Source organism: Adiantum capillus-veneris, chromosome 7 (assembly GCF_014529385.1).
Source record: "Adiantum capillus-veneris isolate H3 chromosome 7, ASM1452938v2, whole genome shotgun sequence".
Classification (NCBI taxonomy): domain Eukaryota; kingdom Viridiplantae; phylum Streptophyta; class Polypodiopsida; order Polypodiales; family Pteridaceae; genus Adiantum; species Adiantum capillus-veneris.
Window position 1 is genome coordinate 85,165,967 of NC_140937.1, and position 26,395 is coordinate 85,192,361.

A 26,395-nucleotide genomic window follows, 5' to 3' on the forward strand; every position below is an offset into this window, starting at 1 on the left:
TGTAGTTATTTGCAAGGGCACCAGTGCATTGTTTACAGGTGCACAACAAGGCTAGCTCACAAAACCTTGAGGATCCCCAATCAAGGATAGTGAAAGTGTTGATATTCAGCCATTTTGCTAACATCTCCCCTTGCGCACAATCACAACATTGTGAGTGATGTGGCATTTTTAAAGCCATATTTCACCCAAAATGGGGCTTTTTTGGCCATTTTTTGCCCTTAAAAAAAAAATCAAACTTAAAATGACCCTTTTCGACCATGAAGATGCCAAAATGAGTTGGGAAAAATCCCTATATTTGAGTAATTCCCTTGAGCTTAAGTTTCATGCCAAACATCACTTTTACCTTGATTGTGTAATACGATGTTAGCAACCTTGCAAGGAGAATTGTGCCACTTGGCAGCACCAGTTGATGGGATCCAAGCAACAACTCATAATTGGTGCTCTATTAAAGGTGGAGAAAAAAGCACACAAAGTAGGAAACAACAACACTATCATAGCCTAAATATGGAAGGTTATCGTAGAAGAGAGTTGCCGCTATGTTTGTCATGCTCTTGCCATTTGTACTCATCACAATTCATGTTGCAGATGAGCAGAGGTTCTCCTCTCACCTCTTTGGACCTTCTCTACTGACCTCTCCTTCCCCTCTTCTTTTCTCTCTTCTCTCAATTCCAACTCCGAGCTACTGGCCCGCTTCTCCATCTTTGCCCCATTAATCTCAATTCCTTTGCATTTGCCTCCAGCTCCAAAGGCTTCTCCTTCAATAGGGTAGCGCCATTATAGCCTAGCCGAAAGCGTAAGATGATCATGCAGAGGCTTTCAACACACGGGGGAGGGGGTGGCCCATCTCCCTCTCCACCTGCTTGGGTGTCAAGCATATCAACAACAATGGCAGTATCCCATTCCTCATTCCCGTCTGAACTCTCAATAGCACAAATCCTCTAGAGCAGCAAGCGAGCTCCCTTGCCAAGTTGTAGGTGCACGAGAACAAGATATTGACTCTCGTAGAAGGACACAAAAGAATGGCGTGGCCATTGAGCACTATGGATAGCATGGAAATGCATAACAATGGCAATCTAATTATATTTGACAATAGGAACGGATCGATTTGGGAGAGCTTTGAGCTTTGAGCAACCAAGTAATTGTCTCTTGCAAGGGTAGAAGCTGAAGTTGGGATTGGAGTTGACTAACATCAATAACCTGTATAAGGCAGTAATGCAAGCAGGGGGGGTATTATTGTCCCAATTGTTATCCAACACCTTTGCCCTTGGTGTATTGGACCTTTCTTGTCAACATTACGCCTTGCACATGTATAGTGTGTGTGTGTGTGTGTGTGTGTGTGTGTGTGAGAGAGAGAGAGAGAGAGAGAGAGAGAGAGAGAGAGAGAGAGAGAGAGAGAGAGAGAGAGAGAGAGAGAGGGCTACTATGTCTGTCTCTACAATTAAGCGCCTCTCTACATGACAAGCCTCCCCTTGGAGTGCACACCTCTTGGCTATAGGTGTTGCAGCCGTTCTTTGAGTTTGTCTGCACCCAATCTTAGTTTTCTACCCTGCCTCTCCTAAATATTTTGTAACCAGAGTTGTTTTTCATAAACCAGTTTCTCCGGTCATTATTAAACTCCAGTGCTCATGGACAAGCCCTTTTTTCAACTTGTAAATGGGAACAATTTGTTTTTGCTCCTTTATTAATAGATTTGATCGCTGATCAAATGTGGGTGACTTATCAAATGCATCCTTGTTCCACTCCAAGAGTCCTACACCATGAAGTTCCCAGAGCAAGATGTCGCTCTCTTATTTTTGCCACGGGATCTTCCCAAGGACCCTTCAAATCTTTTGGGATGGAATCAAGCATGCTCCTTTGCTACTGCTCTTCCAAATCTTTCACTCTCTTTGGTTAAAGAGAATCATATCATTGCAACTCTTTGAAGTGAGCCATCTAGATTTTTTACATTTTCATATGTGACACATCAATGGAGTACCTTGTTTGCATTCTTAAAAAGGCCAATTCATCCTCATTGAGCTCAATTTCAAGCTCTTCTTTAGCGCCTTCATCTTGATACAAGAGTCGTAGCATCATCATCAGGGTGTTCCCTCACATCCTCCTGGAAGAGCTATTTCCATCCTCCTTTGTCATGATAATCCCAAAAAAAAGCCCTTTCTGACCTATTGAAAGCTAATTCATACCAAAGGGATTAATTCCTCATCCAAAGGGCTTCTTTTCATTGGGTCGAAGAGGTGATCACCTCTTGAACCTTTGATAGTCGCCCACCCCAAACATGTTAAACTCCCTACGACCTACCATAGTACCACAATCTATTGTAGCTGCCTATGTTTGGCTAATTGGCCTCTCTAATCTCCTACTGCCATGCACAAGGGGCGATTGAGTTGTGTAAACAATTCACAATAGATTAGCCAGACGCAACATCTCTCTCTCTCTCTCTCTCTCTCTCTCACACACACACACACACACACACACACACACACACACACACACACACACACACACACACACTAGTATACTGTTCATTAGTTGTATTTGTTTAAAAAGAAAAAACTTCCAAAAAGAAAAACACAACCCCCCCCCCCCCCCCCCCCCCCCCTTTTGTTTGAGGCTCCTTTTGCCTGGACCATACTAGGTCAAAACTTAAGAAATTGGTTTGTTATTAAAAAATGGACCACTACTACCGGGGGCCAAGCCCTTGAATGAATTATGATGCTCTGTCGAGCGTGACCAATGTCGTCTGCTCTCATGGCGTAGTGAAGGCGGCCTTCTTCCCCCCTGACTGTCGATCCCCATTGAAGGCCATAGGCGTGCAGCTTGATGTTATCTCACACTCATGGTGGAGCGCAGCCTAGCTCTCTCGATACCGTGGCACAACACACGGGCAAGACTTGCCTCCTCCTTCTATAAAAACAGGTGAGGGCGCATCTCTGCCCCTCACTTAGCCATTGTGGGTGTGTTGAGTTATTTTGTGAAACACCTCTTGTCTGCTTTTTACTACCAAGGAGAATGGAGCTCTCCTCGGAGGTGACTCAGGTGTTCAATCTTACCCCTGCTGAGTTTGCTGTTTTACTGCACTATTTATGCACAAATTAAACACTAAAAGGTTTTTTGAGGGAAGGTAGTCCTACCTTATGCTTGTTACAAGTACGCATACTGTGCAGTTTTTCCGACTATGGTATTCTTGCAAACAGTGTGAATGGTATTTTCTGTTGATATTATTTCAAAGGGCCTGATATGGTAAACTTAGGAATGGTACATCCCTGGCTTGCATAAAAACTGCTCCTGACTCGGATTGGTTAGGTTGCCTCTGTGGCTTACTGTAGGCTATGTCGATTCTTGGAAATTGTTGCAGGTGCATATAGTTATGAGCTTGACTGGCTACTTTTGATAAGCCTAGACATTATGGCTGGCCTTGGGTCTCTTGTGCATAAAAAATGTTTGTCTATGGTTGTCTACATAAAAAATGGGGGTAGCCTCAGTACGGTGTAAAGGGCTCAGAAATTACCCGCTGCAGGACTTTACCTCCACATAAAACCTTTTGTGCATATGTGGCAGTATGTGTATGCAAGTATATGGTTGTGAGTATGATGGTTGGCTTGATGGCCGTTCCTAATACATGCTGCAGTTGGATATGTATTGATAAACGCGCATTGTTACTGTGTCCCGACTGTATAAATGGTGGCAACATGGGGTTATGGCCGATGGGTCACTTGGCTCTGACTCTGACGAAAATAAACAGCTTAATGATTGGTTCTTGTCGCTGTTGTAACTGGTTTTTATCTAAGGAGATAAAGGTATCTAATTGACTCGCAGATTTCGAAAACGGTGGGTTCTTTTCTGAGATTAACTGGTTGCCACTGGGGCTTATCACAATTGGGAGCTCATATCAGGCCGGACACTACAGTCCGTGATAACCTGGCATTTTGTGAAGGTAAGTATACAGCAGCTCATTTTTTTGGCTTTGGAAAAAAGCTATGGTTGGTAGAACCGGACACTACTATTCTTAAAAACCGCTAATGTCTTATGGATATGAAGGTAAGTATATGGCCGGGGTTGTTTCGGCTTGGGTATAGCTTCCAAGCTATTGCTAAAAAAATGATGAAGTTCCACAAAAAAGGGGGGAGTCTTGCTACTCTCTTGACTGGTTACATTGTTGTTTTTTTTTTATTTTTAAAACGAAGTAGTCACCACCATCATTTATGACCTTTGGTTGACAAAAAGAAGTCGGATTTCACATCTCTTTGTCTAAAGAAGTACCTTTGGTACCATGGGTTCTACTGATTTTTGAAGGTAAGTATATGGTTGCTTTTTTATGCATAGCTACTGAGCTATGGCTCTTAGTTTTACTTATTGATGGACTTCACCATAGACTATAAAGTAATATGAAAGACTGCTAACATAGCAAATCTAATGAATAAACTAGATTGTCTAAAGTAATTAAAACCTATAAGATGGACATGGATAACAAATGATATAGTCCATTGATACCTGTAAAACACATCCAATGCTAACAAAATTGTTGTCTTGTTTGGATGGATGCAGGTAAGGACTCTATCTTATCTTGGATGGCTTTCTTTTCTTTGGCAAGCAACCTTTCTGTAATGAATTACTCACCGAGGAACGGGGAAGTTATTTTACTTTTAGTCTTACTGAAAGAGGATCTCTTTCCTACAATCATTGTACCTAAATAATTCTAATACTGAGTTATTTTTGTACATATCAGTTCATTATTCCTTGGCCAGCTGTCTTTTGAATGTAAAAGTTCAATTATGTCTTATTAGTTAAGATTTAAACAGCTACACACACACACACACACACACACACACACACACACACACACACACACACACATCTATACACACATTACCGCTACTGTGAAGAGTTTAGTTGCAGGCTTGGTGAAGAGATTGGCTACACAATTAGGTTTGAGGATTGCATGAGGCTTGACACCATAATCAAATGTATATCAGATTGAATGCTTCTTAGAGAAATGGTTGTGGATAGCCAACTCTCAACATATCCTGTTATCGTGCTTGATGAAGCACATGAAAGAAAAATACACAGATGTCCTCTTTGGAATGTTGACTAATCTTGTAAGGTGGCGGAAAGATCTTGTGTCTTATAGTTCCTTTAACCACACTTGACACTAGCAAAGTTTTTCGGGCACTTTTTTTATTTCACCATTTTGACTATTCTAAAGACATTTCTTATCGAGATTATATTTACGAAGCGACCAATGAATGCCTATCTAGATGTTGCACTTACTATTGTTATGCAGATGCATTATAGATGAGCGAACATGTGATATCCTTTTTTTTTTGAGAGAACAACAAGAAATTGATACAATGTGCCAGATCTTGTATGGGAGAGAAGGGTTGGTGTTAGAGTTATGGCATCTGAAGTGAACTATGCAATGTGATTCCAATATTTATTTTGGCTTCAGGTATTTAGTTTACTTATTTGTCAAAGTTTGGGTAGGGCAATTTGCTAAGGTGACTATATAAGTACACCTTGCCCTTTTGTATTATCATCAATTCATTGCCAAGGTTGGTTGGTTCAATAGTTCTCTCCTCATCAGATAGATCTATGAGGTCTCTTGGGATAGTTTCCTATGAAGTTAAAACTCTCTTCTTCTTCTTCTTCTTCTCTCTCATGTATTCTCCCTAGTTGCTCTACGCTTCCACATCGCCGTCTTTGACATGGTGTTAAAGCTTTGTGCTCTGTGACGTTGGGTGAGGACAAGCATTTGAGCGAGGAGAAGAGAAGGCAAGGAGGCCTTGTAGCGTTTTTGACCCGGTACTTGGGATAAAAATTTCATCATGTATCATCAAAGCAATGAATTTACATCATCTTCATTGAAACGATTATTAAAGAGGACGTTCCCTACGATATTATTATAAATGTGGAGAACAATGTCAACTCTACACCATACATATGTGTCGTACGTATGGTTTTTTCATTTTTCGATGGGCACAAGCATCACAATGCACTTGAAATGCATCTCTCTATCTTTAAAAATTATGATGTGGAAATTTTCTCCTTTACATATTTGCCAATGCAAAATTTCATTCGTCTTGCGAGGTCGTAGAGCTTTTGGCAAAAGCATCGAGGAGAGATGCTACTGAGCCATTAGAACAAGTGATGCCATGAGGTAAAACCCACATTACTATCATTTTTGGATTCTTATCATGTGAAGCAATCATGGCAAACTAGTTACACTTATGATCTTTGGAGACACTCTCATAAGCACTTGCTAGGTTTGGATAGTGATTGGCTCGATCACTTTACCCCAGCCAACCTAACCACGCCAACAGAGACCGTCTTTTTACTGGCTCCTCTACCCTATCATCCAAGTGTGGTAGAAGTTCCCTCATGATCTCTTCTCCTCACTTCGGCGTTGAAAGTAGACTTGAAGGGGGTCCACGATCCTCACGATAGTGCTTCATCGGACACAGATCTGCATCCTTTCGGGGCAGTCCTTGAGATTCTTCTCCTTGCAACCCATCGCTCCCCAGCTCCCCAGCTTTTCCACATAAAATTTTCCTGCATCGCTCTTCAAGGGTACGTGGATTCATCTTATCACACTCTCATTGGAGATGGCCCTTTAATGGGTGGAATCCCTAGCTGCCCATTTTTTCTTACTCTTGTTTTCTGCCTGCAGAACCATAATGTCCGCAGAGGATGACAATGATGCGACTAGGGCGATGCCTCAAGAGAACGAAGGTCAGCAGGGGGATCAGGACATGCAACCCATTATGACGACCACCAGTCGAGGCTTCTCGGGAGCACCCAAGTTTTCAGATTTTCGTAAGACTGTCACTAGCACCAATACCACAAACCCGTAAGCCCATAGCTATACATGAGAGAGAGAGAGAGAGAGAGAGAGAGAGAGAGAGAGAGAGAGAGATTTCAGCAGTGGTGGTCTAGCAAGTTCAAGGGCTCCAAGGGCTCCCTCCAGCTCCATTCTTGCATTCCCCTAGGTGTATCCAGTATTCCAGGTGTTGGGGAGCTTGTGCTTCGACTATTTCATCAACTCATTCCACTATTGAGCCGCAAAGGAATGTTAAAGTTGTGTATCTCATGCGAATGTGCCCAATTTAAATTGTGAAGTTAGTCATATTATTCTATTTATCTAGTTTATTTGGGTTGGGTCGAGCAACTTTCTAAATCAACTCGGACAACCGAACTTTGAGGACGAGTGGCTTGTCCTTTTGCACTAGTGTAATGGTACGGTTGTGGATGTGGAGGGTTGCATCATTCTCGGACAAACTCATGTGCTGCAAATATCTTATCCTTGGTTAAAAATATCGGTGGAAGCAAAGGCATACCATAAAGAATCTCAAAAGGTGCTTTTTCCATAGACGAATGTACGCTATTGTTATATGCGTACTTGACAAGGGACAAATACTTTTTCCAGAGAGATTGTTTGTGAGACGCATAGGATTTTGACATATCCGATATTGTGAAATTGGTAACTCACTTTGTCCATCTGTTTTTGGACGATCTGTAAAAGAAAAATTCAACTTCATACTAAAGTTATCAAACAAGGCACGCCAAAAATTTAATTTCATGTGAGGATCTCAATTACTTACAATAGACTTGGGCATCCCATGGTGCTTGAAAATATGTGCTAGAAAAACCCTAGCCATATGATTAGCTTTGATGGTTTTCTTGATTAAAGTGAGCTTGCTTGCTAACGTTGCCCACAATGGTCCAGATCGCATCATTTTTAATTTGAGTCGTTGTACGGACCTTCGCGTTTTGCGCTGATGCCACGTGGTAGGCTATACGGATTTTCGTCAATTGTGCTGGTTGCTTTTTGGGCAGTTTTTGGAGACTAGATGCTCTTGAGTTCATTGCTTTTGAATTGGATGTGAAGAACTGTGCTATTACTTCATATGTGTTTACTATATTTCTGAATAGAACTAGAAAGACAACTGTGATAAGAGACTGTGTTTGATTGATTGATTGAAATTGAGTACAATGGGCTCCTTTTATAGGAGACGAAGAGTCACAAATGAAACTACACGTCTCATGGCGAAGAGACATGACTCTAGGCGTAGAGACACGTCCTTTGGACGAAGAGTTGCAACCACTGGGCGAATAGTCGCAACCGTAGAGGGAAGGGGTGTGACTAGTCGTCGAAGGAGTGTGCTTTTGGCGAAGAGGCATGTCTCTTGAGCGAAGGGTCGTGACCATCCAAGCGTAGGAGTCCTCCTCGGCATGGCACTTCGCATATTTGCGTCCATGAGTAAGTGTGTATGATGTAACCTAGTCACAATCGTGACATTTCCTCCCTCTTTAATAAAACCCATGTGTCAAATGGAATTATGTCGTTTGTCAAAGAACTCTAAGCTCTTGGAGGAGGTGAGGGTATTGTTGCATTTCTTCATCTGTTTGTTAAGTAGAATCTGGCTCATCCAAGCTTATCCACTTAACACGAAACTTGGTTGTGATCTTTTGTCTTGTTTCTTTTTAACGAACATCGAGAATCTTTTTTGGGACAAGAATAATGTGTTTTTCTTCTATTTCTAGCACATAAGAAAAGTCTGCAAGATGCGAATCTCCTTGAATATATTGTTTGAGCTAAGAAATGTGAAAAGTCGGTTGATTTTTTTCCCATGAAGGCGGGAGTGGCAACTTGTAACTGACAATTGAATTCTTCTTGATGATCTTGAAAGGTCCATAGAAACGAGCCCGTAATTTTGGAAAGACTGGTTTTGTAGCGATAGGGTGCCACATGTAGTAAGACCAAGTCACCTTCTTTAAATTTTGCATAACGACGACGCTTATTGGTCTGTCTGTGATATTTTTGTTGGACATGAACCAATGTATCTCGAATTTGTATAAGCACATCTTACATCTCTTGAACCAACTGACGTGCCAACGCTACTTTGTATTGAAGGACAAAGTTCGTAGGGACAAGAGGTGTATGTCCATATGCTGCTTGAAATGGGTTCATTCTAGTTACTGAATGAGGAGAATTGTTATAAGCAAACTCCACAAGGCGCAAGTAATCCTCCCAAGATGCTAATCTGGTTTGAATGTTATATCGAAGCATCTCTTCCAGAATTTGATTCACTCTTTCTGTTTGATCATCTGTTTTAGGATGATAAGCTGAACTGAACAAGAGACTGGTGCTAAGAGACTTGAATAGAGAAATTCAAAAATTGTCACGTGACACATCCCAACCCTATGTGTCCGTGGACAAGCTACACCACAGCAGGGTTCATTCAATCGAGTCAAGTCTAGATTAGCAGTGATCTGGCACTTTTGTGAGTCTCTTCGTAGACCGTGCATGCCCAGTCACTTAGCATAGATGCATATCCTCCGGTTGCACTCAGCATGATCATCAGAATCCATTAGAATCAATTAGGGGAATTTTCCAGTGCATTTAGCCTATTTTCCCTATTTTTGGTATTTTCACTTATTATTTTTAAGTGACTTTTCAACAAAAGTAGGTAGGGCAATTTTGCTAAGTCAATATATAAGCAAACCCAAGTTAGCACTCTCTGGCAGAAGAGGCAATAGGAGCTTCCTACTCAACAGGCAACTTCTCAGCAGAAACCCCCCCCCCCCAAAGCACCCCGAGTGTTTTTGGACCTCCATCTTTGCGGGCATCTTCAAGCATTAGCATCGCCATCCACTCCATCTCCTTGGCGTTTCCCCCCTATAGCAAGTCATCGCCAGCAGTGACCTTCTCTGGCGTTTTTTCCGCGACCTACAAGCCTCAGCCCTTAGCGTTTTCAGCATTTACTAACGCTATGCAACATGAGCAATTTCAGCGTTTTTAGCATTGGAAAAAGCCTGCAGTTCCAACGTTTTTCAACCTCAGCAGAGCAGTAGAGATATCAGCCAAAAACGCCAGCAAACATCTGCCATTTCAGCGTTTTTTGGATCAGCTATCTCAGCGTTTTTGGATCAGCAATTCAGCAGTCAAAAACGCAAGATCCAGCCTTTAGCAAAGTACAGATCAGCCCCAGATAGGTTGTAGAAGTTTCCTGAAGTTTAGCCTCGAAAAATGCAGCCAAAACAGTCATTTTCAGCCACCGAAATAGTCTCGAAAATTAGTAGTTAGAAGACCACAAATTTCAGCCATCAAGTCGTCGTCGTCATCACCGTCGTCGTCATCGGCATAGTCCAAGTTTCATCAGTCCATTGCATACGCATTGTACACCTTTGTGCAATCAAAGTAGACCACTCTCGCCGAAGAGAGTGGGGCCTCGGACTAGGGTTTTACAACCTCTCGGGTGTCGTATCTCTTCTCTCTCCTTCTCTCAGTCTCATTCACTTGCACGCACAATATCCACTCACTTTGTTTGTGATCATAGCACTCTCCATAAAGACGGCGGAAGGCTCTCTCCTTCCCTGAGAACTAAAAGGAACCTTGAGCAAGTATAGATCACTAATCTTGAGAAAATACAACATTCATTCCGCTGCACCTTACATTGGTATCAGAGCTTTGGAAGTGTTCTGCATTACTCAAGGAAAGAACCACAAGAACCACAAGAATTTTTTTTGCTTGTTGCGGTCGCACGAATCCAAGTTTACTTGGGGGTGGCGATTCCTAATCGTGTTTTGTTGAAGAGTGACAGGAATCCCAAGAAAGAAGGGCTTGTCCAGCCTCCCCTTGTGTCTCTTTTCACTCATTGAGAGCGGACCGTGCACTTAGCGGTTGGCCAATCGACGTGAGGTGGGAAAAAGCAACCTTGGTGTGAGCGCAAGGCCGCCAAGGGGTGCGCCCGCAGAAAAGAGTAGAACTCGGGTGAAGAGAAGATCCTTCTCCAACGCGATTTGCAAGCGAAAGAAAACCTCAAGAACTTCAAGAACCCAAGACCCTCAAGACTCAAGACCCTCAAGAATCAAGAACCTCAAGAACCCAAGTTCCTCGCGAACTTCAGAACCCAAGATCATAGTGCATGGTCGTCACCCGAAGCGGAATGGATACTTGGCATACAGTGATGAGCATGAGAGAGGCGACGAAGACTCTTCCCCACTCGGAGATGATTTCTTCAACCCTCCCCCTTCGCCATCTACGCCACCAAGTGCACCAAACCCTATGGAGGCAATGGTCAAGCAGATGATGGCCATGATGGATAGACAAGAAGCAAATCGGCTTGCTCAGGAACGTGAGCGCCTTGAAAGAAACGAACACCTTGCCGCAAAACAAGAAGACAATCGACTTGCTTTAGAACGCGAGCGCAACAAACGCAAAGAACGGAAACAACTAAGAAAGGCGGAAGAGGCGGCAAGAAACGCTGCTTTGGAGGCCGATCGTACAGCTCATAGATTGGCCTTGGAGATCGAGCGTGAATCTCAACGGGAGCTACACACTCAAGAATTGCTTCAACTAGCACTAGCCTCAAAGACCGAACCACCCAAAGATCGTGGAAGTTCGTCAACAAGTGGCGCAAGCCACGATGCGGATTCCAACCATCCAGTCACAAAAAAGTTGACTTTCAGTAAGCATGACGGTAAGATGGATGCTACAGTTATTCATTCTTGGTTGCATCAATTTAATGCTTATTTTGCGACAACTAAGAAGACAGGAAATAGCAAAGTTTTGACGGCAACTATGTACCTTGCCGGTGATGCCATCAATTGGTACCATGCATGGCAAGAGGCACAGCTAGCCGCGCACCTAAAGGCAGTCGACGATTTCACGCCCCTCTTATAGTTGGGCTGACTTCCAAGACAAGCTCAAGGCGCGGTTTATGCCACCTGAGTACCTCGCACGATTGAAGGACGATTGGCGCTCTCTCAAGCAAAATGGTAAGGCTAACACAATTGCTAAACCTAAGCTTACTCCAGATGAAAAGGTAGCACAAGGAATTGTAGGAGGATACATCATGTCAGAAGAACAAAGCACTTATTCTAAGGAAGGTCGTTGTTTTCATTGTCACATTAAGGGTCACATAAAAAGAACATGTCCTAAGCTTGAATTGAATGAATCTAAAGAACCCACAACACCCACTACATCTGTCAATGCAATGAATGATAACACGAGTGTGCCCCAAGTTTCTCAGGACCCTCCCATTGATGATTCTCTCATTAAATGTTATGATCGTACGTCGAGGCACCGTTTTGTCATCTTGTTTGACCAAGGTAGTATGCATGATGTGATTAGTTCCTCTCTTGTTGAGAGAGCCTGTCTCGAGGTTAGTCCGAGATCTCCTATCGAGGTCTCTGGCTTTCGTCCTGGTATGGAGGCTCTCATCACGGAGGAGTACCTTGATGTGTTGTTTGCAATTCAACAGACTGCCTGTTGTTTCTCCTCTCTCAGGATGTGATATGATTTTGGGCATTCGATGGTTTCGTGATAATGATGCTCTCATGAAATTTACGGCTAACACTATAACTGTCAATGCCGACAATGATTCTCCTATCGTCATTCATGGAGAGGACATTGCTCCTCCTCCATCTCTCATTGCTAATATGCAGGACAAGGTTAAAAGAATTCGGGATAAGGAGATTCTTTCAATCTCTTTTTCTTCATAGCATGATACACAGGATTTACATGATTGTATGAAGCATGATGAGGAATTGAATGATAATGATTTGCATGATGATTTGGCTGACAAAGACAAGCATGATGAATTGCATGAAGATGATGTGATTGTTCACAAGGATGATGTGTTAGTGGATGCTTTTTCTAGCGAAGCTAACCTTGTTGTAGATATGATCAATCACCAAGGACCGATCTTGGCTTTCAAGTCGAGATCCAAAGAATCCCCACAGGACGATTCGATCATTCAGGAAGAAGCGATCTTGGCTCTCGAGCTTAGGTCCAAAGAACCCTTACAGGAAGTATTATGTGTTCGCATGATTGATACGCACGTATTGTTCGAGTGTTTCATTCGTGAAGGTTTCCTGTATTTTAGTCAACATCGTTATGTGATCCCTTTTCCTAGGCATGACATATTGTATGTTGAGCACGTTTCTCTCATGGATGAGCACGAATGTATGCGGATTGTTCATGAAAAGCTGAAAAATTTGTATGTAAGGAAGTCGCATTCCATGTCTCTTCCTTGGCATGACACAGTTTCAGAAAGAGCACATGATAGTATGAGCACCAAGCATGGGCATTTCCATTGTGATTTGCCACAGTTAATTGATTTCGATCAAACAGAAAAGATTCGACCTCATTGTTTGCATGTGTTTGATGCATGGGTTGTCACTCCGTCTCTATGTTCATCGACATTGCATACACAGTCTTTAGCAAAGACAAGATTTTTTTCCTTCACTTTACATGGAATGGGTATGTTCATGGTTTTGTATTGGAGATGGTTTCAGGAATTTTCAGCCATGGAGATTCTTGAAGACGACAGAAGCAGGACTCTAGACGAAGTTGAAGCATTGAAGGAGCCATAGAAGACTTTGTGTCACTTTCGGCACGGCCCAAAGAAGCAAGCGTTGCAGACCTTTATGAAGTTCCAAGTACCGCACGACCCACACATCAGAGTGGGCGGAAGAGTCCCTTCCAGGATTCCGGATGCTGTTGGCGATCTCCCTTGACGCCATACAGTTGGGTACCAGTACCTCACTTTGAAAAGGAGGGGATGTCACGTGACACATCCCAACCCTATGTGTCCGTGGACAAGCTACACCACAGCAGGGTTCAGTCAGTGTAGTCAAGTCTAGATTAGCAGTGACCTGCACTTCTGTGAGTCTATTCGTAGACCGTGCATGCCCAGTCACTTAGCATAGATGCATATCCTCCGGTTGCACGCAGCATGACCATCAAAATCCCCTTCAGAATCCATTAGAATCTGTTAGGGGAATTTACCAGTGCATTTAGCCTATTTTCCCTATTTTTGGTATTTTCACTTATTATTTTTAAGTGACTTTCCAGCAAAAGTAGGTAGGGCAATTTTGCTAAGTTAATAATAAGCAAACCAAGTTAGCACTTTCTAGCAGAAGAGTTGGCGTTTCCCCCCTACAGCAAGTCATCGCCAGCAGTGACCTTCTCTAGCGTTTTTTCCGCGACCTACAAGCCTCAGCCCTTAGCGTTTTCAGCATTTACTAACGCTATGCAACATGAGCAATTTCAGCGTTTTTAGCATTGGAAAAAGCCTGCAGTTCCAGCGTTTTTCAACCTCAGCAAAGCAGTAGAGATATCAGCCAAAAACGCCAGCAAACATCTGCCATTTCAGCGTTTTTTGGATCAGCTATCTCAGCGTTTTTGGATCAGCAATTCAGCAGTCAAAAATGCAGGATCCAGCCTTTAGCAAAGTAGCAGATCAGCCCTAGATAGATTGCAGAAGTTTCCTCAAGTTTAGCCTCGAAAAACGCAGCCAAACCAGTCATTTTCAGCCACCGAAATAGTCCCGAAAATCAACAGTTAGAAGACCACAGATTTCAGCCATCAAGTCGTCGTCGTCATCATCGTCGTCGTCATCGGCATAGTCCAAGTTGCATCAGTCCATTGCATACGCATTGTACACCTTTGTGCAATCAAAGTAGACCACTCTCGCCGAAGATAGTGGGGCCTTCGAAGGAGGGTTTTACAACCTCTCGGGTGTCGTATCTCTTCTCTCTCCTTCTCTCAGTCTCATTCACTTGCACGCACAATATCCACTCACTTTGTTCGTGATCATAGCACTCTCCATAAAGACGGAAGGCTCTCTCCTTCCCTAAGAACTAAAAGGAACCTTGAGCAAATATAGATCACTAATCTTGAGAAAATACAACATTCATTCCGCTGCACATTACAAAAATGTATCGTGAACTTCGGATCTTTATCTGAAGTGATGGATTTTGGAATCCATGCAATATGCAAATATGCTGTACGAACAGTGTCGCAACATCGGGGGCAGAAACTGTTTTCTTGCAAGGAATGAAATGCGCCATTTTGGAGAATCGATCAACCACGTCTAGTGTCACAAAATGGTGACGTGGCTAACCCCGGACACACTGACACGTGGCAGCATTATGGACCCCCGCATAATGCGTTGGTAGGCTGACTTGGCCAACTGTACGGACCTCCGGATTTTGCGGCACAAAACGCGTTGACATGTTGACGCGGCAGTGTATGGATCTCCGCAAATTACGTTGGCTGATTTTTGGTGGCAGCTCTTGGGATAATTGCTTTTGAGTTTAGAGATTTTGGGGCTCTGCTTTTGTGCATCGCTTGTACCAATAAATAAGTGGGCTATGCCTCACTTCTCAAAGCATCTAGACGCAGAGTCTGAGAGTGAGCACCTACCCACTCTCTTGTACTTTGAATAGAGATTAATACAAAAAGAAATACCGAAAGGGGCGTCAATCTTTGGGGCCATTATCTCTAGGCACGGAACTACGCTGGGCCGTGTCGACCTAATTGTGAATTGTGAACTGTTTTGAAGCGAATCTTTGCTGTGTAGCGGTAGAATCTTGACTTGGGGTGTCCAAGTTTGTTATAGTGGTATCGGAGCGCGGCTGATTTCTCTTCTACCGGGGAAATTCGATCCTTTTCTCGTGACACTTATGGATTCCAACAGAAATCAGTCGACTTCTTCTGCATGTGCGAATGCAGGAGACCATGTAGAAGATTCTCATGAGCAATGAGAGGAAGAGTATGGCCCACTGATGAGCCCGGAGCGGTGTGCAAGTGATTGAGCACGTGAGAATGTGCAGGGTGTGCACCTTGAAGAGGGGCGAGTGCAAGCAGAGCAGATGGCTCTAGCAGAACGAAGAGGGAGAGAGAGGGCACGCTATCCAATAGGTAGGGGAATAAGTGAGTGAGTTGTAAAATAACTCACATTCCCTTTATTATAATGTATAGGACCAATTTAATGTTAGTGGCCAAGATCATGTGAACTTGGCCAAAGGTTAATAACCTTTAAAATATACATTAAAGGGGGCCATTTGGGCCTTTAACCCAACAACCTCCCACTTAAAGGCATAAATGGCGCCTTTAAGCTACGTGACTCCCACCATCTCTATACATAGATGATGTTGTGCTTTGGATAAGCACTTAGTGAGAGTATCTGTTGGATTTTGTGATGTATGGACCTTAACCAATGTAATAGGGCCATCCTCAAGCACTTCTCGTATGAAGTGATATCGCACATCAATATGCTTTTTGGTGCATGAAACATGGCATTCTTTGCCAGACATATGGACATATGGCACTCTGGCTATCACAACCAAGCATAGGTGCCTTGGCAGGCAAACCAAACTCACTGCATAGGCATGCTAACCATAGCTTCTTTAGAAGCCTCAGTGGCTGAAATTTAGCCTCTGTCGTAGACAATGCAACAATCTTTTGCAATCTAGAACACCATGAAACAGCACCTCCCGCAAGAGTAAACACATAGCCACTTGTGGATTTCTGTGTATCCACATCACCAGCCATGTCAGAGTCACAAAATCCCTTCAACTCCATTGGTCCTTTACCATAACAGAGGCATTTGTTTTTAGTCCCTTTGAAGTACCTCATAATAGACTTCACTGCATCCCAATGCAACGTGCCTGGATTAGCCATAAAGCGGCTCACAACTCCCATTGCATGGGCTATGTCAAGCCTAGTGGCAACTATAGTATACATAAGTGAACCACAAGCTGAAGCGTAAGGCACACTTTGCATGTCATTGGCTTCTTCCTTTGACTTGGGACAATCATCCTTGGAGATTTTGACATATGGTTGTAATGGCACGCCAAGAGGCTTTGCTTCAGCCATGTTAAATCTGTCCAGCACCTTTTCAATGTACTTTTCTTGCGACAAATACAATAGGCGCTTGTCTCTTTGCCTTGTAACACGCACTCCAAGTATATGTTCAGCTGTCCCAAGGTCTTTCATTGAAAATGCAGATTTTAGCTGCCCTCTAAGAGCATCAACAATGCTTCTTTTCTTTGCAGCTATCAACATATCATCAACATAGAGCACAAGATTGATAGGGTTGCCATCCTCATCACGTTTGGTATACAAACAATGGTCTACATGGCTTCTTTTGTAACCATGTTTAAGTATGAAGCGATCAAACTTCTTGTACCACTGTCTACAAGGAACCGGCCCGTAGGGCGGTAGGCGTTGGCTTTCACCCGAAATTCTTTACTTTGCACACACACATAGAGCACTTTGCAAAGAGAACCTGCGACGGGAGTTAACACTTGAATACACACACGGCTCAGAAGCTAGAATGCTCCGAGCAGACGCCGACAACCTGTAGGCCCCAAAATTGGCGCCCCTTTCGGTATTTCTTTATTCTTTAGGAGGGTAAATTACAAGGTAAGGTCCTGGGAATCCTTCACGTGTATCCACCTAGATACCATTTGATTTGGCCAAATTTCGGCAGCATAACAGCCCCAAAACTTGCGCGAAACCCATTCCCCTGCTGGAACTCGCTTGCACTGATGTATACCCTCTGATTCCTGTCCAAAAACAGTAAATTCAGCACGTTGTATTTACTGGTTTTTGCCCTGTTTTCAGCCCCAAACAATCCCCTAACTGTCCTTTGCCAGTGGGGCACGATTCCCAATGATCCTGGCGTCCGTATGGCTGAAAAACAGTCAAATTACAGCGCATACACAGCGCTGATTTTGCACCTGTACGGTGAGGTTATGACCCTCACCAGTGCCTGCTTTGGAGCAGCAGTTAGCTACCCCTGTTCCTGCTCAAGGAGGCTCTTGCCTCAGCACAAAAGCATGAACCCACACAACTGTACATCAGTCAAATGAGTAGCCCTCTTGTGGGGCATCACATAACTGCACGTAGGGGAGAAAGAGAGCAGTATGTAGCGTGCGGGGCATCACTCCCGTCACCATACTGTGCATAGAGGGCAAGGTAAGCATTCCATAGCTTCTGTACCTGTTGCAATCCGCCTGTCGCTGAAAATGGCGCCCCCTTTGATGATATGCAGCTCGTTTTTGCCTCCCAGAGTGGCAGAATTGCTCACAAGCTGACACGTCGCCCAGTTTCCGAGTTTGGGCTTTCCCTGCTAAAAATATCTCAACTGGTGCGTCAGTTGACTTCGCGGCAGAGTTGTAAAGTGTTCCCCTAGTCATACCGAAGGTAATGACGCTAACACATTTCGTGGCCCAAAATAGCAGTTCCCTAAATTTTAGGAGATGCTTCCGTTGGGCTCCCACTGGTCTTCTGACCATCTATCCTCATTGGGACCGCATCCAAAAATGCAATGTGGCCCAACTGTCGGATACTTTTTGTTGGAAGTCCCACCTTGACTTTACGCCTTAATTGAGTTCACTTCCTAGTATCCACCAACTTGCTAAGTGCGACGGGGGGACCTATATGATCTTGCTCTGAGCCTAGACATCTTCTTACCATACGAATTCCAGTGCCGACCACTTCCCGTCTGCGGGTGAATCTACCGTTCACATTGGCCATACAATGTCCGACCGTTTGCTACTTCAAGAAGAGGGTCTTAAACAAATAAAATAAACCCCATTGGAAAGAAACCAACAACCAAGGTTAGCAGTTGCCACATCTCTGTGACATGGTTAATAACTGCCACGTCCTCGTGACATACCCCCCTCTTGAAATCGCAAACGTCCTCGATTGCATACCATAAATACACGCCACTGATGATCTTGTGCTATTAACACTCTTTTATCATCGCATGTATCCGCAAGAAAGGTCGTAACATACATAGATACAAATGACTTAATGAGGCCTTCATACTTTTGCCATTTCCATCTATGGCACTGAATTCATATGTACATTTGATGTACTAGCTCTATCATTACCCCTCCTTTGCACACGTTGGGTTGGGGCATAAGTAGGCTGTAACCCAAAGGCTTCAAGGTAAAGCTGCAATACATTTGGTGACTCTGACAGTTCATGCTCTTCCATCCACTTTGCATCCATAGGCGGATAGTTCTTGAACTTCACCAAATAGCGTCTTGCAACTTGTCCTTTAACTTTTCTGTCCTTATGTGCCAAAACTTGCTCAGGTACTAGGATCTCATCAAGTTCCTCAACTTCTGGCTGATCCTCAACTGGCATATCTTCTGGCACATCACCCACGAAGGGTCTTAGAAGACTCACGTGAAACGCATTATGAATCTTCCACGCATCAGGCAGTTTCAGCCTGTAAGCCACATCGCTGATCTTGTCAAGCACTTGAAAAGGCCCATAGTAACGCATGCTGAGCTTAGGAAACAGCCGTTCCTTGCCCTTCATCTTCTTTAACCTTGCCTTTTCGAACCTTAAGAGAACCCAATCACCAGGTGATAGTAGCAATTCACGACGGTGACGATCAGCAGCCTTTTTCTGTTTTGCCTGAGTCTTCTCCAAGGCAACTTTAATCTTCTTATACATCTCATCCATGTTCTCAACATATCGATCTGCCTCAAAGATCTTGTCCTTTGTGTGCAAAATGGGAGGAACCTTTTTGCGGCCTTCAACAATTTCAAAAGGTGCTTTGCCAGTAGACGAATGCACCGTATTATTGTACGCATACTCAAGCATAGGCAAATACTGTTCCCACTTGCCCTTATTATCTGACACATAGCATTTCAGCAGATCTAAGACAGTAGAATTGGCCTCTTCTGACTGTCCATCAGTTTGTGGATGAAACGAAGACGAGAACTTGAGCGTAGTACCCATGTTCTCAAACAATCCTCTCCAGAACAAACTGGTCATGCGAGGATCACGATCACTGATAATCGATTGTGGCATACCATGGTACTTAAACACATTGTACATGAACAAGCGTGCCATCTGATCAGATTTTATCTTCTTCCTAACAGGGATAAAATGGGCCTGCTTGCTGAACCTGCAGATAATGGTCCATATACCATCATTCCCTGTTGGCGTCCTTGGAAGATCAAAGATAAAGTCCATAGCAATGCTTTCCCATGGCTTATCCGGAATCGGCAGTGGTTGTAACAACCCTGGTGCCTTTTGCCTGTCAAACTTGACCTTTTGGCAAACTATGCATGCTCGCACAAAGGCATCCACATCTCTCCTCAAGGTAGGCCAATAGAAGAACGTCTCTACCGCTTTAACTGTTGCATCAATGCCACGATGCCCTGCATACGGTGGGACATGACTCTCTTCCATGACCTTATGTCGCAGTGGCCTAGTGACACAAAGTCTGCCATGCATCATCATAAAACCATCTCTGAGGAGGTAGTGCTCGTGTGTTGCCCCTCTTGTAACTGTTCAAAGATCCTTGCAAAATCTTCATCAGCAATATACTGTTCCTTCATGTCATCTAACTCATGATGATAAGGAATTGACACAGCTGAAATTTGTGGCTTTCTTGATAACGCATCAGCCACAACATTCTTCTTGCCTTCCACATGCATAATCTGGAAGTGGAACATGGAAAGAATGTTTGCCCATCGCATATGCTTTTCGGATAACTTTGACTGTGTCAAGAAGTATCGCAAGGTCTGATGATCTGTTTGGACAACAAAATCAGCACCTAAGAGGTAGTGCTTCCAGCTAGAAAGCGCATGAACCCGTCCATCTTGCATTAGCACTGCTCCGATGCTACTGCCACACGCGTCACATTGGACCACAAATGACTTCCTGAGATCTGGCAAAACAATAACTGGATCTGAAGTCAACTTTTCCTTTAAGAGACTAAAAGCTGAAATCTCTTTTTGGGTCCATCTGAAAGTGACCTCTTTCTTTTGCAATGCGTGAAGAGGCGATGCTATCTCTGCAAAATTTCTGATAAACCTTCTATAGTAGGAACACAATCCCAAGAAGCTTCTGACATCGTGCACAGTCTTCAAGTCTGGCCATGTCTTGATAGCTTCGACCTTTGCGGGATCCATTCTTACACCATCCTTTGAGACTATGTGGCCCAGAAAGTGGATCTCTTCAAGGAAGAATTCACTTTTCTTAGGATTGACAAGCAACCTGTGACTGCGCAGCTCTTCGAACACAATGGTCAAGTGACGCCTATGCTCCTCTTCATTCTTCGAATACACAATCATGTCATCGAAGAATGTTCCAACAAATTGTTGATGCGAGTAGAAAATCCGGTCCATCATTCTGTTGAACGTGGCTGGAGCATTTGTTAGCCCAAACGGCATCACTAGAAACTCATAAAGACCAAATGTCGTTCTAAACGCAGTCTTGTGCACATCCTCTGGGCTTATACGAATCTGATGGTACCCACTCTTCAGGTCTATCCTGCTGAAAATTGCAGCACCCTCTAAACGATCGAGAATATCATCAATGCGAGGAATAGGAAACCTATTCTTGATGGTATTCTTATTCAACGCACGGTAATCAATACACATGCGCCATGAGCCGTCCTTCTTCTGCACTAGGAGCACTGGGGAGCAAAAGGGTGAAGAACTAGGCTGAATCAGCCCCTTCTCTAATAACTCCTCAACCTGGCCCATAATCTCTTTCTGCTGCGCCGCACTAACCCTGTAGGGAGGTCTATTTGGTGGGCTACACCCTGGCACCAAATCTATCCGATGGTCCTCAGGTCTCTCTGGCGGCAATTGCGACGGTAATGAATCAGAAAAACAGTCACTAAACTTTTGCAAAAATGCTGACCTTTCTTTATCTAACACAGATAAATTTGACTGATCCCTATGTGAGACATCACGTGCAAAAATCAAGTACACAGAAAGATGATTCTTTATTACAGAAGTGATAGCAGAAGCAGATACAATAGGGACTGACTCTCCTCTAAGCTTTACATCCAAGATGTGAGTTTTGCCCCTATGCTGTACAGTGATCTTTTTGTTGTAGGCATCCAAGACTCCATGCACTCGGAACATCCACGGGATCCCCAACAAGGCGTCACAACCTTCCAGCGGCATGATGTAAAACTCTTCAGTGTCCACATACGACTGAATATGCAGACGCAGTTTTCCAATGATAGGAGTAACACACTCTGAGTGGCCAGGACATGCCAACCCTGCCTCTGCTGTGTACCCCATCTCTTCAGCTTTGATGCCGAGCTTCATAGCTAACTCTGGTGAGATAAAGTTGGCTTTGGCACCTGGATCAAAGAAGATGAGTGTCGTATGATCCCTAACTTTACCCCATGCCCTGCATAACTCACTGGTATCTGTGCTGGGCCTGTCACCCACCATGTCTGGCACTAAACCTGCTGTGGGTTTAGGCTTCTTGCCTTTCTGGTCTTCTTTATTCTCTGAGTCAGCTGGCCTTTTCCTTTGTGGACAATTGATAGAAAAGTGACCAGGCTGCTCGCATATAAAGCATTTGTTCTCAGCCATTAGGACCTTCTTTTCCTCGAGCGACTTGCGCACAAAAGGCTTCCTTTTCTGTTTCTTTGCCTGCGCTCCAGAAGTCCCAGCTGAGTCCTTGTCCTTGGTGGCCTTTTCTGACCCTTGTGACGCATCAGGAGCCGTCTTCACAAAGGGCTTCTTCGCTGAATTTTTCTTTTGCTGCCCTCCTTTATCACTGCTCGGAAATCCACTGTCCTCTCCTTTCAACAAGGCAAGACCAGTGTTCGCAACTTCCATAAGCTGAGTAAGGGTAGCCACTCTATTCTTTGTACAGTAATCGCGAAGCCCTTTAGGCAGCCCACAACAATACTTCTCTATCTGCTCTGTCAATGGCACAAATCTGTAGGAGGTCACTGAGAGTAATGCTTTACAAAACCTCCTATTGTACTCCAGCAAGCTCTTGCACGAAGCTGCCGTAAGCTGGTGCCAATCTGTCAGGACATCGGCTTCAAATTCATTTGATAGCCAAGCAGATGCAAACATTTGCTTGAAGTAAACCCAAGTGGCGGGTGCCTGTCCTTGCATTAACAATGTCGTCCACCATGTAAGCGCATTGTCCTTTAAGAAAGTGGCAGCTTTCCTGACCTTCGAGGCCTCTGTAAAATTCCCTCCCGCATAAGCTGTATCAAACTGCTGGAGGAAAGTGAGTGCCTTTGTCTTGTCCTCGAAACCACTGAAGGTACTGAACTTTACTGTTGCACCACCTTCTTTGTAAGCCTTCGGCTTCTCTAGTGCCCCCAAGTTGTCATACGGAATGGTCTGCAACATGGGCACTGTACTAGGCATGATCGGCACGTGTTGGCCATTCACATTTTGCGTCAGAGGTGCGATATCTGGCTGCTGTCCAGAAAAACCAGCCATGCCAAAATGACCCTGTGGCACCCCAAACTGGCCCTGGTTGCCGTGGAAACCTTGCTGCATGCCGATAGTACCATACATGGGGTTTGGTATGATGCCTTGCATACCCCCGAACACTGTTCCTGGCAGGTACGGCTGACTTCCAGACGCATAACCAGCCATACTTTGGAACACTGATCCACCCCCGAAATACCCAGGATGTACCGTGGGTGGTGGAAAAACTGAGTGCATAGCCTGGTATCCAGCTCCCTGTCCATTCAAGACAGCATGCTGGCTCTGAAAGGTGGCGGGCTGAACTGGCATAACCTGTGGAATAGGTGTTCTAGCCACCTGTTCAAGCACGGGAGGAACCTGCTTTGGAGCCCCCGACTCCGCAACATGCGAGTGTTCCCTTTCCTCCTGCGCCTCATGAAGTACCTGGGCTTGAGCTTCAACAAGCTCCGTACGCGGCGTAGGTTGCCTATTTTGATGTTGCACTGGTGGCGCTTGCAAGAATTCCATAAACCTCGGATTCTGCACCAGCTACGAAAAGACATTCACCGCGGCAACTAACTGAGTCTTAAACGCATCATCCTCGAGTTGCCCTGTCATAAAGCCCTGTACTACTGGAGGGACATTCACGTTGACAGGAGGTACAGACTGACGTGGCCGTGAGCTCTCGCCAATCTCAAAAACCATAGGAATCTCCTGCCTGTCCTTTGGAGAGGAACTCTCTTCCATAATTCCCTTCCCCTTGTCGGCCATAGTGTAATCCCCGTGTTCTTGCATTGTGTGTCTTTACCCTGAACAATCCAGGCTCACTCTTTGAGGAAAAAGTGATTGATGTCTCGGCAATGGAACCATGGAACCGGCCCGTAGGGCGGTAGGCGTTGGCTTTCACCCGAAATTCTTTACTTTAAACACACACATAGAGCACTTTGCAAAGAGAACCTGCGACGGGAGTTAACACTTGAATACACACACGGCTCAGAAGCTAGAATGCTCCGAGCAGACGCCGACAACCTGTAGGCCCCAAAATTGGCGCCCCTTTCGGTATTTCTTTATTCTTTAGGAGGGTAAATTACAAGGTAAGGTCCTGGGAATCCTTCACGTGTATCCACCTAGATACCATTTGATTTGGCCAAATTTCGGCAGCATAACAGCCCCAAAACTTGCGCGAAACCCATTCCCCTGCTGGAACTCGCTTGCACTGATGTATACCCTCTGATTCCTGTCCAAAAACAGTAAATTCAGCACGTTGTATTTACTGGTTTTTGCCCTGTTTTCAGCCCCAAACAGTCCCCTAACTGTCCTTTGCCAGTGGGGCACGATTCCCAATGATCCTGGCGTCCGTATGGCTGAAAAACAGTCAAATTACAGCGCATACACAGCGCTGATTTTGCACCTGTACGGTGAGGTTATGACCCTCACCAGTGCCTGCTTTGGAGCAGCAGTTAGCTACCCCTGTTCCTGCTCAAGGAGGCTCTTGCCTCAGCACAAAAGCATGAACCCACACAACTGTACATCAGTCAAATGAGTAGCCCTCTTGTGGGGCATCACATAACTGCACGTAGGGGAGAAAGAGAGCAGTATGTAGCGTGCGGGGCATCACTCCCGTCACCATACTGTGCATAGAGGGCAAGGTAAGCATTCCATAGCTTCTGTACCTGTTGCAATCCGCCTGTCGCTGAAAATGGCGCCCCCTTTGATGATATGCAGCTCGTTTTTGCCTCCCAGAGTGGCAGAATTGCTCACAAGCTGACACGTCGCCCAGTTTCCGAGTTTGGGCTTTCCCTGCTAAAAATATCTCAACTGGTGCGTCAGTTGACTTCGCGGCAGAGTTGTAAAGTGTTCCCCTAGTCATACCGAAGGTAATGACGCTAACACATTTCGTGGCCCAAAATAGCAGTTCCCTAAATTTTAGGAGATGCTTCCGTTGGGCTCCCACTGGTCTTCTGACCATCTATCCTCATTGGGACCGCATCCAAAAATGCAATGTGGCCCAACTGTCGGATACTTTTTGTTGGAAGTCCCACCTTGACTTTACGCCTTAATTGAGTTCACTTCCTAGTATCCACCAACTTGCTAAGTGCGACGGGGGGACCTATATGATCTTGCTCTGAGCCTAGACATCTTCTTACCATACGAATTCCAGTGCCGACCACTTCCCGTCTGCGGGTGAATCTACCGTTCACATTGGCCATACAATGTCCGACCGTTTGCTACTTCAAGAAGAGGGTCTTAAACAAATAAAATAAACCCCATTGGAAAGAAACCAACAACCAAGGTTAGCAGTTGCCACATCTCTGTGACATGGTTAATAACTGCCACGTCCTCGTGACATACCCCCCTCTTGAAATCGCAAACGTCCTCGATTGCATACCATAAATACACGCCACTGATGATCTTGTGCTATTAACACTCTTTTATCATCGCATGTATCCGCAAGAAAGGTCGTAACATACATAGATACAAATGACTTAATGAGGCCTTCATACTTTTGCCATTTCCATCTATGGCACTGAATTCATATGTACATTTGATGTACTAGCTCTATCATTACCCCTCCTTTGCACACGTTGGGTTGGGGCATAAGTAGGCTGTAACCCAAAGGCTTCAAGGTAAAGCTGCAATACATTTGGTGACTCTGACAGTTCATGCTCTTCCATCCACTTTGCATCCATAGGCGGATAGTTCTTGAACTTCACCAAATAGCGTCTTGCAACTTGTCCTTTAACTTTTCTGTCCTTATGTGCCAAAACTTGCTCAGGTACTAGGATCTCATCAAGTTCCTCAACTTCTGGCTGATCCTCAACTGGCATATCTTCTGGCACATCACCCACGAAGGGTCTTAGAAGACTCACGTGAAACGCATTATGAATCTTCCACGCATCAGGCAGTTTCAGCCTGTAAGCCACATCGCTGATCTTGTCAAGCACTTGAAAAGGCCCATAGTAACGCATGCTGAGCTTAGGAAACAGCCGTTCCTTGCCCTTCATCTTCTTTAACCTTGCCTTTTCGAACCTTAAGAGAACCCAATCACCAGGTGATAGTAGCAATTCACGACGGTGACGATCAGCAGCCTTTTTCTGTTTTGCCTGAGTCTTCTCCAAGGCAACTTTAATCTTCTTATACATCTCATCCATGTTCTCAACATATCGATCTGCCTCAAAGATCTTGTCCTTTGTGTGCAAAATGGGAGGAACCTTTTTGCGGCCTTCAACAATTTCAAAAGGTGCTTTGCCAGTAGACGAATGCACCGTATTATTGTACGCATACTCAAGCATAGGCAAATACTGTTCCCACTTGCCCTTATTATCTGACACATAGCATTTCAGCAGATCTAAGACAGTAGAATTGGCCTCTTCTGACTGTCCATCAGTTTGTGGATGAA

The 26,395-nt window shown here is 44.4% G+C and overlaps 1 protein-coding gene and 1 pseudogene across 1 annotated transcript in view; both read left to right on the top strand.

Moving 5' to 3' along the window:
- Window positions 1–360: 360 nt before the first annotated feature.
- LOC147454151 (uncharacterized) lies at window positions 361–3,489 on the top strand (annotated as a pseudogene).
- A 2,869-nt stretch (window positions 3,490–6,358) lies between these two features.
- LOC147454152 (uncharacterized) overlaps window positions 6,359–26,395 on the top strand; it is a 46,655-nt gene continuing 26,618 nt past the window's right edge. The window contains exons 1-2 of the mRNA XM_086516178.1: window positions 6,359–6,561; window positions 6,662–6,841. Coding sequence (XP_086372304.1) covers window positions 6,669–6,841 — 173 coding nt within the window. The 5' untranslated portion in view covers window positions 6,359–6,561; window positions 6,662–6,668. The remainder of the gene's footprint in view (window positions 6,562–6,661; window positions 6,842–26,395) is intronic.